At 38.4% G+C, this 12292-nt stretch overlaps 1 protein-coding gene across 1 annotated transcript; it reads left to right on the top strand.

Annotated features, from left to right (window-relative positions):
* Nucleotides 1-395: 395 nt before the first annotated feature.
* Wnt8 (protein) lies at nt 396-5924 on the top strand (the record flags this gene model as incomplete). Its single annotated transcript, NM_214667.1, is given in 9 exon segments — nt 396-722; nt 1281-1317; nt 2842-2965; nt 3709-3713; nt 3715-3723; nt 3725-3748; nt 3750-3834; nt 4405-4547; nt 5204-5924. Coding segments are annotated over 9 exon segments (1077 nt in total).
* Nucleotides 5925-12292: the final 6368 nt, after the last annotated feature.

Below are 12292 nucleotides of genomic sequence, written 5' to 3'. Positions count from 1 at the left end.
TTAAAGAAACGCTACCCAAACTTTGAGAAAGCCTGAAATCCCCTTTTGTTCCTGCAAATTGAAAGCTCGGTGGGCGATCTATTCTTCTCTTGCTCACGAGAGCGCGTCCTTGCAAAGAGCAGACGATGCGAACAAAAGTGCCCCCAATTTAGCCGCCAAAACAATAGCGATGCGCCTATTGCTTTGATCATCCCACGGATCTATTCATGCGAACATGAGCTGCATTCTCATTGGACCACTCATGCCTTATTATGCTCGCCGCTCCAATGGCAAGCCGTCATCCAGCTGTCATGTCAAGGTATCATTTATGCTCTTTTTTGATGAGGAGACAAGTCAAAGGTGTGTCGATGTAATTTATAAGAGCTACAACTCTGATAAACTTCATTAGCTTTTGAGAAGTTCGAATCGTCAACAAGTGTCTGGTCAGCTCTCAACTTTTGTTAGCCTCACAGCAGGAGATAGTAATTGATACACATCTTCTGTAAACACCATCTCGCATCTTATCCTTAACCCTTATCGTGTTTGAAATACATCACCATTTATTTTCTTTTGGACTGTACGTGAAATATTCGGGATTTTAGTTAAGTTTTCGAGACGCAATTTAAAGTTTTGATTTCTTCTATTGGAGTGTACATCATGGATGTTTTTACGGAATTTGTTCGTCATCTTCTTCTGATCGTCGTCCTCCTCGCCAACGTGCCCGTCTTTCAAGCAATCATATGGTAAGTTTGTCTCTTCTTTAAATTTACTTATCTTATCATATGTACGTTGAGAGAGCATTCGGTCCTGAAAAGCGCTATATAAGAACTAGCTATTATTATTACTATTATTCATTCAAACTGATACAACTATAACAAAATAAAACAAAACACGTTTTGTGAACTATTACCGTCGCAAGCATCATCATCATGAAAGTATTCTTTTGCAAACAAGTTTACCATTTCAGGCGATAATGTCTTTTTTTTTAAAGGACACCATGTTAATTGTCAGTGTCATCTCATTTGTTTAGAATAAAAAACTGATTTGCAGAAACATTTTATTTATAATCTTATATTTTGATCGCAAAAGTAATAGCATGTTTAAATTGGGATAATACAATAAATTTATGTCTTTGTCTTTATGTATGGATAGTGAAATAAATATATTTTTTTTTTTTTTTTTTTTTTTGGGGGGGGGGGGGGGGGGTGTGAAAGTGATACAGGTCAACTAAAAGGTAGTGTAACGAAAGTTGGGGTTACACATTAATCTGACCGATAAGTTTTGTCACCCTTTTTTAACAGGTCACCAGCAAGCAACGTTCTTCTAGCGGGATCCAAGGTAAGAAAAACACTTTACTTTGCAAATCGTTCAATATCACCCCTTTTAATTACTCGGTAATTTGGGATTTCTAAAAAGTAATAAAGCTGAAAGTTTCTTTCTCTTTCGATTTTCATGCGGAAATAGGGTTTCCTGTCAGTGTTTGCAATCCCCTCCCATGATGACGTCAAGGCTTTCAAAAGCACAACATTCTGATTCATCTTAAGATAACTTGTTCAAGCACGTATCATCCCTTACTGCTTTTTACTCTCCCTCTTAATTAAAAACCGTAATGGGCCTTTAGAACCCGAGTATCAATATAATCAGACCACAAACTCTCAACTTTAATTAGCCGGTGACTCTAAGAAACAACTTTGCTTTTTAGTTACCGTGTTGTCCCCGCGATTAGCCGGCTTGTGTTAAGAGGTTTACGCTTTTAGAAGGAGGATCTTGTCTATTGCACCTCTTTCACGCACCCATGTGAACCCCTTTTGTACCCCTCTCCTGCACACCGTAATCTTCCTGCGTACAAAGGCTATAGTTTAGGAAATCAATAGAAGTTCCATTAAGGTCTCCTAAATCCAAAGGTCTGTTTGGAAGAGCGACAAAATCGTGGTTAAAATGAACCTTTCTTTTCGGAATGGAATTACTCGTGGGAAAAAAGCTGCTTTGTGTAGAGTTAGTATTTAACACCGTGATATGGAATTCCAAGTGGGGGGTTCCTCCTAAGGAAATCACATTCTTCTAAAAATGTCAGTAATACGTTTGCCTGCTATATAGTTACAAGCCTTGGTTCGAATTAATATGTAGTTAATGACAAACTTGAACGTGTTTTTAAAGCAAATTTTGTCAGAGTTTGTGTATGCATAGGAAGGGACCTTTTTTGTTAATACGGCCTTTACAAATCTGGAATGGATATTTAAGCGACGAAACCAGGTAGTACATACAGAAAGAGAGAATAGTGTCTGCAAAATTGTGGAAGAAAATAAGTCAGCCAGACCTTACTAATATAGGAGAACAAATGTTATTAGACCTACATTGTGTTCATGTCTATTGATATTAGGCACGATGTATTCTCAGTTTACTAAGAGTGCATTTAAGATACTCTTCTTGAGCCTTCTCAAAAGCGCAGTAATAATCTACGCCCCTGCTGGGAATATCGAAATTTCTCCTAAAAGACAATCTTCTGTTTTCTGTTTAATGTTGACTTTATGTTTAATTTCCGGTCTATGACAGTTTACTCCTTTTCTTCTTTTCCCTCTTATATGGAGGCTTATATATTTTTGTTTGCGTATACTCTGTATTCGTTGGAATCGTTTGCTACATTTTTGGGTGATATCTCACTATCAGAAATGTCCTATTTAAAAAAAGAAGTAAAACAAATCCAGGCTATTTGGTAAAAGAATGACAAATATCGTAATCATTCTATATAACACTTATATAATATCTTAATCAATTATCGAGGAACGTGGATACATTGTTTGAAACTTTAAGTAATGACATACATGCTGACCTTTAAATCTCTTTCTTTTTCTCCCTTTGCAGAGGCACATCACATATATCGACAGCGTGTCTGCTGGTATCCAGAATGCTGTAAAGGAGTGTCAGTTCCAGTTCAAATGGGATAAGTGGAATTGTCCTGAAGTCTCCGTCTTCACAAACACTCAAGGTATATATTCTGTTTTTATTATTTTTAATAAGTGATTTAAGTGGGCCCATCCACTCCCATTTAATTATTTATTAATTTATGTGATTATTCATATTTGTTTATTCATCTATTAACATGGTAGATAATCCAACTTAATATGATTCGTCACCAGTGGAGCCCTGTATTGTACAGTCTCAATAAAGAATACAAATAACCATGGTATTGCTTCGTAATTTTATCATTGTTCCCCTTTCGAATTCAGGCGCAAAAGTCACGTTGATTTCCTCATTATCGAAATTGTGTGCCCTTTGTCCCTGATCATGATTCCGCCCCTGAAAAATAAAATATGATGTTAATTCAGATGGGGGGGGGGGGGGTATTTTCACTTCGGAGATCGAGCACACGATGTTCAACAACAATGACCTATTAAAGTTTTATATTTCATTGTGTAATTTTCTAAATAATTATAGGTTATCTTTAAAATTCAGAGGTAGGTATGTATGAAATAGGAATGCGTACAGCGGATGTTAAAATGTTAAAAAGTCCTACAGAAATATGCAAGTCTAAACGAAATATGACAAAATAGTTCGCATCAACTTGTTATAAAAGAAAATATTTATGAATGTAATATATGGTATTGTGAATATTGATATGAATACACTGCAATTCTGTTTTTATCTAGTATGTTTAACTTTATCGAGTTATCCCCCGCCATGACTGAGTTGCATATAATTTAACCCTGTGTTTTCTTTCTCTTCTTTCAGCTAATCGTGAGATGTCGTTCATTCAAGCCATCGCGTCTGCTGGGGTCATGTATTCACTTACTAAGAACTGCAGTCAGGGGGCTTTTGATGACTGCGGATGTGATAAGAGACGAAACGGAAATAGTGGTACGTTTTTTTTTTTTGGAGAGGTTTTTTAAAGATTTTTTTTCAATTGTTTAAATTATAAATGAATAATCAACACATCAATGGCGATTCCGATATCGTACTGTATGTCTCATAGCATCATGTTCGGATAACGTAATAATTGCGTCATTGTAATGTTCGCTAAATACAAAACGTGACCCAGTGCGAGGTTATTGAAAATTCCTCAGGTTGATTTTTCGTAAATAGTTGTGATCGTGTTAATCCTTATTATCATTATTATTATCATCTATGGATAACAGATCAGTCATTTATTAAGAAACCCCTTCATTTTCGACAATCAGTCCATACTTTGTGGTATATAATTAGCACAGTCGTTTTTTATTCACAGTCCTGAAAATATACTAAATACACGACTAGAAAGGTCGAGAATTTCTGCACCCACTGCATCGATTTTTTGTTTCACAAACTCGATTGTGTTTGATGCAAGGAATATATTTGTTGTTCAATACTTTTGTTTGCTTAATGATTAGCGTTGTTAATTCAGCTTCAAGTTCAATCTATAACTTATTTAATTTCTGTGATATTTTTCAGGTGGTGAGGGCTGGACTTGGGGCGGCTGCAGCGACAATGTACGATTCGGTGAACGAATGGCGAGCGATATCATGGACGACGCAGAGAGTTCACAGGGCGCCATCTCCGTTATGACTCTACATAACAACGAGGCTGGCAGAAAGGTGAGTACCAAAAGTGACGTCGAAGTGCAATTCTTATTCCCAGGATATCGAATCACCAGTGGTCTATTTCTCTCTTCTTAAAAAAAAGAAGTTAATTCAACTGTTAGCATAACTTCATGAAATTCATTCTCAAAATTGTCCAAGAGTGAAGCATTTTCACAAATATCAAGTGATAACTCGTTTTTAATTTTGAAATGGTAAGACTTTATGAAAGTCAGACTCTCAAAGTGCATAATTACCAGCCAATTCATACTATTTGCGTATAACCTTTTTTTTCTTTATTAAAATAACCATAATTTTAGTTGTTTTATGAATTATGTATTGTTCATTTCTTCTAAATTTATTTTGCCGAGTAAATCTGTGATGTTTAAAAAATTGCAATTTGTAACTTATATATATATATATAAATGTATGTTCTTATCATATTTTGAATGGCCAAGAATATCATTTTTAAATTCTGCATGTGTATATCTTTCCTTGTATACATTGTGAGCGACATTGTTTAATAAAGGAACCTTGTGGAATGGGGGAAAAAGGGGGGAATATGTTTACTGTTGCTAGTTAAACAAAAATCTTAGTCTTAGTTTATTGACGCTTAATGATGTATAATTCGTATTCAATTTGACTAACTGTTTATTTCTTCTTATTGTTGACAGGCTGTCAAACAGACCCTCCAACGAACCTGTAAGTGTCATGGCGTCTCCGGCTCCTGCTCTCTACAGACCTGCTGGAACCACGTCGCAAACTTCCGTGTCATCGGGGACGAGATCAAGCGCAAGTACTTCCAGGCCGTACGCGTCGACTTCGTTCGTGGGAAACTCATCGACGGCAACAGCGCTGAAGATCGCTTCCCTCAAGCCGTAGTGAGCGCATCGCACAACCGTCGCGACCTCGTTTTCCTGGACCAGTCCCCCGACTACTGCCGTGCCAACCTCACCATCGGTGTCACCGGGACTGCGGGCAGGGAGTGCATGGTGCGAGAGGATGTCACCGAGGTATCATCATCGTCATCATTGACCAAGGATTCGACGTCGCCTTCATCGTTCCGATGGGTGAAGCAGAGCTGTAGCAGACTGTGTAGGAGCTGCGGGATGGTGATCCGTAAGACTCAAGTCGTCATTACGTCCAGCTGCAACTGCAACTTCGTTTGGTGTTGTCAGGTGAAGTGCGACACCTGTCGGCGAACTGTGACCAGGCGGACGTGCCAGCCCGTTGGATCGAGGCTGTAGGTCCCAAATATCTTTGAACTCTGAGGAAGATGAACTTTTTAATGTCCACTAAGTTGGATGCTTTGTCTATGCTATGACTACTCACATTAAGACTGTGTACAGAACACCAGCCTTGTATAAATACAGTCTCTCTCTCTTTTAAAAGGACTCTCTAACTTACTTTGTAATAGAAACTGGATGATTATAATATTCTTAAGCTTTATGTTGATTTATATACGGGACAACTAAACTTGCACTAATCTACCCAAAATACGTGTTTTTATTATCAATAAAGTTGACAAAATTAATGTGATCATAATGGGTTATTTGAGGGCAATGTTATTTTCATAATATTTTTGTCGAGATTCTGTATGGCGAATTTGATATAGATGTATGTATTTTTGTATATATTGTAATTAATATTATTGACTTTTTTGTAATATCCAATTGGTATTCGGAGTGAATTGTTATTGTTAACAATTTTCACTTTTTTATTTTTCTAATCAATTTGTTGAAACTTGCCAGGTATGTTCATGTGAATTTTAAGGAAAATACATTTGAACGCAGAAAATGTAAAAACAAAATTTATCCAGTGTCAAGTATTCTTTGTTTTCAGTTTTCACTCGTGTATGAGATACAGTTTGTGAGTCGTATATAATTTAAACAAATTGATGCAGTAATAGTTATGTAAAGAAGAGTAAGCAAGAGAGAGAGAGAGTAAGATATAGAGATAAAGAGCGGGGGCAACATAATGAGTCATACAGAGAGAGAAGTGGAGACAGGGGAGAGGGGGAGTTAGACAGAGAAAGACAGTGAGAGAGAGCGACATAAATGAGACATATTACAGAGAGAGAAGTGGAGACAGGGGAGAGGGTGAGTTAGACAGAGAAAGACAGTGAGAGAGAGCGACATAAATGAGACATATTACAGAGAGAAGTGGAGACAGGGGAGAGAGTGAGTTAGACAGAGAAAGACAGTGAGAGAGAGCGACATAAATGAGACATATTACAGAGAGAGAAGTGGAGACAGGGGAGAGGGTGAGTTAGACAGAGAAACCCATAGGAAAGAAATGAGCCTGCCGCATACTCCTGCGGCAGACTTGCCGCAGATCTGCAGCAGACCTGCCGCAGACAGTCATCTTTTTCACATGCAAATTAGTTTTGCCGCAGTCTTGCCGCAGACTTGCCGCATACTCTTTCAGTATGATGAAGAGTCTGCGGCAGGTCTGCCGCAGACTTGCTGCAGACTTGCCGCCTACTCTTTCAGTATGATGAAGATGCAGGTCTGCCGCAGACTTGCTGCAGACCTGCCGCAGACTCTTCGTCATGAATATTCATATCTCTTATAGACCTGCTGCAGACCTGCCGCATACTCTTTCATATCCAGTACGTGGCAATAAAGTATGCATGTAGAAGAACCAGTGATAAACTGATTGATACTTCATAATCGATATTGGCAATATCGATATTATCAATTAGGTAATACCAATATATATCAATATTACCAATTAGGTATATTCTATTCTTAATTGTATTAACTTCATCACATTGATCATTTGAAGTGTATTCAAGAGTAACATTTAAAGTGACACAGGCTCATACACATATATATATATACTAAATATGTATATTGTTTCTTGGTTAGTAATCATAGTTTCTTGGTTAGTAATCAATATATCTATTGCTTAAACGTGAATGTAATTGTAACATGATCAGACAAAATAATCTATTGGTTAATAATGGCAAAAGGAAAATAGAAATCACAAAAATGATGTGCATTGTCTTAATTTGCTTAACAAATCATGATAAATGTACTTTTCTGTCACACGTGTAAAGTAATAATGAATATGCATGAGATGATTGGTTTCAATTGGCCCTATTAGACTTTAATGGGATTTCCTGTGGCAGACCTGCCGCAGACTGTTCCTGTGGCGTACTGGTATGCGGCAAGTCTGGAGCAAAGTTTCGCCCTGCCGCAGATCTGCCGCAGACTGTTCCTGTGGCATACTAGTATGCGGCAAGTCTGGAGCAAAGTTTTATCCTGCCGCAGATCTGCCGCAGACTGTTCCTGTGGCATACTAGTATGCGGCAAGTCTGCAGCAAAATTTCATCCTGCCGCAGATCTGCCGCAGACTGTTCCTGTGGCATACTAGTATGCGGCAAGTCTGGAGCAAAGTTTCATCCTGCCGCAGATCTGCCGCAGACTGTTCCTGTGGCATACTACACTGTTGGTCATAATGATGGAATATTTATTTTTACCCCAGTTTAGGGAAGGATTTGAAAAAATTATTTATTTCTAATAGATCTAGATAATGGCATACATTCTCAGATTTTATTGAATATTAATTTGCGAGTGTTTGTTTTGCGTGACTGCTTAATCATATGTGTTCTTCTATGCTAATCAGATAAGGGACCTACGTCCTTAAGTCATAATTGACAGTAATGAGGATTAGTGCCTCACAAAAGGGCACTAATATATAGCTGATCGACACGATTTTTATCCTGGGGCCTCACAGTAACGAGGCCATTGCTTAGCCCCTGAATCATGACTGTACGCAGTGTTTGCTAGGGTACGCGGCCCCTTCCACAAATCCCCCAAAACGAAGAAAATGCAATAAATTGTCAAAAATTCATTGCATTTCCCCCGGCCCCCAACAGAAAATAATATTCGGTAGGGCCGTGCATTATGGTTCAAGGCATGGCCACATAGAGGAATTTTTCCTGTTGGGGGCCGGGGGGAAATGCAATGAATTTTTGACAATTTATTGCATTTTCTTCGTTTGGGGGGATTTGTGGAAGGGGCCGCGTACCCTAGCAAACACTGCGTAAAGTCATGATTCAGGGGCTAAGCAATGGCCTTGTTACTGTGAGGCCCCAGGATAAAAAATCGTGTCGATCAGCTATATTAGTGCCCTTTTGTGAGGCATTAATCCTCATTACTGTCAATTATGATTTAAGGACGTAGGTTCCCTAGCTGATTAGCATAGTAGCACACATATGATTTAGCAGTCACGCAAAAACAAACACTCGCAAATTAATATTCAATAAAATCTGAGAATGTATGCCATTATCTAGATCTATTAGAAATAAATAATTTTTTCAAATCCTTCCCTAAACTGGGGTAAAAATAAATATTCCATCATTATGACCAACAGTGTAGTATGCGGCAAGTCTGCAGCTAAATTTCATCCTGCCGCAGATCTGCCGCAGACTGTTCCTGTGGCATACTGGTATGCGGCAAGTCTGCAGCAAAATTTCTTTCTGCCGCATACTTCGGCATACTCTTTGCCGCAGACTAAAAGTCTGCGGCAGGTCTGCGGCAGATCTGCGGCAGGTCTGCGGCATACTTTTCACTTTCCTATGGGAAGACAGTGAGAGAGAGCGACATAAATGAGACATATTACAGAGAGAGAAGTGGAGACAGGGGAGAGGGTGAGTTAGACAGAGAAAGACAGTGAGAGAGAGAGCGACATAAATGAGACATATTACAGAGAGAGAAGTGGAGACAGGGGAGAGGGTGAGTTAGACAGAGAAAGACAGTGAGAGAGAGCGACATAAATGAGACATATTACAGAGAGAGAAGTGGAGACAAGGGAGAGGGTGAGTTAGACAGAGAAAGACAGTGAGAGAGAGAGAGCGACATAAATGAGACATATTATAGAGAGAGAAGTGGAGACAGGGGAGAGGGTGAGTTAGACAGAGAAAGACAGTGAGAGAGAGAGCAACATAAATGAGACATATTACAGAGAGAGAAGTGGAGACAGGGGAGAGGATGAGTTAGACAGAGAAAGACGGTGAGAGAGAGCGACATAAATGAGACATATTACAGAGAGAGAGAAGTGGAGACAGGGGAGAGGGTGAGTTAGACAGAGAAAGACAATGAGAGAGAGAGAGAGCGACATAAATGAGACATATTACAGAGAGAGAAGTGGAGACAGGGGAGAGGGTGAGAGAGGGTGAGTCAGACAGTGAGAGAGAGCGACATAGCGGAAAGAAATGAGACATACAGAGATATAGAAGGGGGCGGGTTGGGGTGTCACACTTATTGTTGTGTTAATCAGTTGAACTTAAGCTTATAGCATCTTCATTCATTATATCTCTTCTCTCTCAAAAAAAATGGTATCCCGAGAAGTTTACAAGAAGTGATCTGATCCTTTTCAGTAGAAGCACCTTTCAGGGTGTCAACCAGTAAACATTGTTTCCCTATAAAAAGACACACCAAGCTCAAGAACCTTACAGTCAACATGCCAGTGGCAGAACGTCCTTTAAAGCGGTCTTACTCTTTATAGACTCGAAAACAGCATTTTCTTGTCGAACAAAAGACTGACTCGGTTAACCAAAAGCCTGAATATACATTAGACCAACAAAACAGTAAAAGACGATTGTACTTTTACCAATGACAAATACACCTTTTTTAATAGGAAATAATTTAATCCTTAATCCCTAGTTACTAACAACATGTTTTAGATTCACTTGCTATACATAATGAGATTTCTATAGATGTAATTCCCTTTGCATACACTAACTGTTGCTATGTTTGGCAAGCTTTTGTGTTGTCAAGGGAAACTTTTCTTCGAGAAGTTTGCATAAAAAGTAGTAAACAGGTCTACTGTGCATGTTAAAAGGCTTGCACCTTTCATAAACGAGACCAAAAAAGAAAACTGTTTAATTTCATTCCGATCGCTTAGAATGTGGTATGAATAACTGGAATGGAATCTATTTTCGTCTATACATAATACACTATATACACATCATTACCCGGACGACAAAAGAGAAAGAGAGGATGAAGACTCAGCTAGTATTAGGATCTATCTGATATACCGTGTGAGTCAAAACAAAGTTTACACCTAGAAAATTGCTAATTATTTTTAAAATCATCTATGAACAGTAAATTATTATTATGAAAGAGTGTTTTATCACAAATCATTTGGTATCATTTTTGTGTGGTATGTGTTCGCGCTTGGATGGCATTGTTCGCAACCAGTGCGATTATCTTCATCACCTTGAAGCTGCACTTAACTGGAAGAAGAAGAATAAGAAGAAGAAGAGTGCTAAAATCGACTTGCGCCAAAGTAATGCCTACAGTATGTATTATTATATGTTGGGATTAGCGGAGTGAGAGAATGAATTGAATGTATCAACTGAAATGTATTGCATATGCTTTTTGCAGAAGCAAAGTCACACTCATGCACACACGCGCACAAATGTTTGTTGATATTTGATATTCATATTTGATATGTGTGGCATTGTTGATTTTGTTAGGGATGTTATTTGGATCTGTAAAGACCGAATTAATACCCAAATCCCCATTGTTTTATTCAAACATCAGATAAGCAACTTTAGCGCAAGTCGATTTTTACACTCTCTCTCGTAAACAATGCCTCCTACATTCATCCAAGCGTGAACACGAACCACACAAAATGATACTAAATGATTCGGGATAAAACACTCTTTCATAAGATGTGTAATAATTTACTGTTCATAGATGATTTTAAAAATAATTACCAATTTTCTAGTGTGTACTTTTTTTTGGACTCACGCGGTATTATGTCTGTGTTATTTGCCATGATGGTATTTTTCTTGATATATTCTTGCAGATGGTTCGACCAGGTCCCCAGAACCCATTTAAAATCGATCGCATATAAGTAATATATTTCAAAATAATTGACGATGTTATTCTGCATCATCAATGGTAATTGCTAAATCAACACCATTTGCTTTTAGTCCGCCACCACCACTTAAAATGTGTATTTAACATTGAGTATCCTACACCTGCTGACTGGTACAGAGTGCTAATGAGAGGGAAGAAAGTACACTACTGGTGATCACCGTTATATTCGAGTTAGGAGGATGATATCTGATCACTGCTGCATAGCGGGTGCAGCTTAGGACCAAAGTAAGCCTACATCTGTACATAGTGCGAGGTATATAGGGTATCGACCCCGGGTATCGACAATGTCAATGCACCTTTTAGTGCTCTTTAATTATAACCCATGTGACGAAACGAAATAATGCTTGGTCCAAATCTTAGCCCCTGTCTTAGCCTTGAAGATGTTGATTGAACGCCGTTATGTAGTCGTACACTATAAAACACCACGTCTGCTAAATGTCAAGAGACAACGTACGCGGTGGAATTTCTGGACCCACTGATAGAAAATGAATTAAATGAAGACACCTTTACGCCTTTTGCACATAAATTGGTCATCGGGGTTTGTCGTAATTACATCACGAGCGATTATATTTATAAAGGGAACGGTTATTGGAATATGACAGTTTTCAATAACATGTACCGTGTTATTACCTGTATGGCCAGTTATTTATAGATGAAGACATATTACTACGCGTCCACCAGAATCCCATTGTCATTAAGGATATAATACCTCAGGGTATCTATTAAAGCTAAGCTCTAGCTCGGACGTTGTCAAAGAGGCTTAAGCAACGAGGATAAGACTACACGACGAATATCAACAGACCACACGAATTATTTCATCTTGAGCTATCTACATCAGTCATACCAACGAGACCGACAGACAACAGG

The sequence above is a fragment of the Strongylocentrotus purpuratus genome, unplaced genomic scaffold (genome assembly GCF_000002235.5).
Source record: "Strongylocentrotus purpuratus isolate Spur 01 unplaced genomic scaffold, Spur_5.0 spur5_scaffold_10, whole genome shotgun sequence".
Taxonomy (NCBI): Eukaryota; Metazoa; Echinodermata; class Echinoidea; order Camarodonta; family Strongylocentrotidae; genus Strongylocentrotus; species Strongylocentrotus purpuratus.
This window is presented reverse-complemented; position numbering and strand designations above follow the sequence as displayed.